Genomic DNA, 1,604 nt, shown 5'->3' with positions numbered 1-1,604 from the left:
GGTACGGATGAGGTTGGGGAGTTTCTTTCAGTTCGATTTTTTTCTTTTGTTTTTGTTTTTTCTTTTGGAGGGGTCGAGGGGTTGTGCCGCGAGAGTATATATAATAATATCTTGTATAAAACAAATAATAAACCTAGGTAACATAATGCTCTCTGCATTCGTCATTGGTTAGTCATAGACCGTAGCGAGTTATTGTTGGTATGTCGCATTGCAGCGGAATCAGTCGGTCGTCAGTTTTTGGGGCGTATGGAGTTATAGATGCCATCTTAAAATTTGTTTATTTATCTTTTTTGTGAAAACAATACCCGCCTTTTTATCTTGAATGGAAGTTGAGATATTTGTGATTGAAGAAGGTTGATTTCACAACTATGTCACACAGCTTATGAATGTGTATTTTTGTTCTGTTCGCCCGCAGGTGTGTATTTCTCCGCACACTGGTGTCCGCCTTGTCGAAGCTTCACTCCCAAGCTGGTAGACACTTACGTCAAGGTCTGTATTTAAAAAAAAATAATTATCCCTTTGCCCATTTTTATGATATTGACACCATCTGATTAGTAGAAAAATGTGCGTATGATAGTTCCCAAAAATGTATTACGTACATAATTGTTATAACATATAACTGCTACATATAGATGTTCATGTTTATGAAAGATCTGAGAGCAATGAGGATTTTAGAAATGACGGTGGTGGTGGTGTTAAATGATGATCGATGTTGGATGGTGTTTATATATATAATTATTAAGAAGACATGCTTCTGATAGGTTGTTTTTGTTGGTTTTTTTTTGGGGGGGGGAGGGTTAAAAAATAATGTTAGGGTTAGTCATATATCTTCCTCTGCTCTGATGAGTGACGAGGGACGTGGGCACCTGCTATCCCGTTCCCTGCTGGAACCATCTTTAATGTTACCGTAGTTCCGTAAAAGGTGGGCACAGTCTCTGCTAAGATGACCTTGTTAGTGTTGTCAAGGTATGTAAAAACTTTTTATTTAACCTAAGACATTTCTTTTTATTAGCTCATCACCATAAACTGAGAGCTGGGTTGTACAGTTTGAACAGATTTGATATTTTCTTATGATGGCGCATTAATTTTCAAGCATTTACTGACACAGAATACCCAACTTGTACATAATTCTTATCTCAACAGGAAGTCTGTGCAATGCCCGTAAAAGAGCTGTAGCAGGGTCTCTTTTCCATAAACCAAATGCACAGTATTGCTTTGGACAGATTGAAGTCTTTTCACTTTGTCCTGCAACATTTCAGATAACAACGAGTTACAATAGTAAAGTCTTTTTAAAACTTAGTTGTATACCAATGAGGCAGGATACGACTTATAGTGCGGTCAAAAATTCATGGCGCAACTTATCCTTTAATATCTCTTTGACAGGTGAATCAATTTCACACATACTTTGCACACACAACAGTTTGTATCAGTTTCTCTCAACGTAACCAAATTTTCCAGCACAAATGAGGTTAGATATTTTTAAAAATAGTTTCTTTATATACTATATTTTTAAAATACTACAAATCACCGTCTTGCAGAAAATGGGATTGCTCACAGCACTTTTCTCTTCTCACATATTATATTTTGCATACGCATATGGCCTA

General features: G+C 36.5%; 1 protein-coding gene across 1 annotated transcript in view; it reads left to right on the top strand.

Annotated features, from left to right (window-relative positions):
* LOC101857022 (nucleoredoxin) overlaps positions 1-1,604 on the top strand; it is an 8,983-nt gene that overhangs the window by 2,330 nt on the left and 5,049 nt on the right. The window contains exon 2 of the mRNA XM_005098337.3: positions 416-489. Within this exon, the coding sequence (XP_005098394.1) occupies positions 416-489 (74 nt within the window). The remainder of the gene's footprint in view (positions 1-415; positions 490-1,604) is intronic.

This window comes from Aplysia californica, unplaced genomic scaffold (assembly GCF_000002075.1).
Source record: "Aplysia californica isolate F4 #8 unplaced genomic scaffold, AplCal3.0 scaffold00180, whole genome shotgun sequence".
NCBI lineage: Eukaryota > Metazoa > Mollusca > Gastropoda > Aplysiida > Aplysiidae > Aplysia > Aplysia californica.
This window is presented reverse-complemented; position numbering and strand designations above follow the sequence as displayed.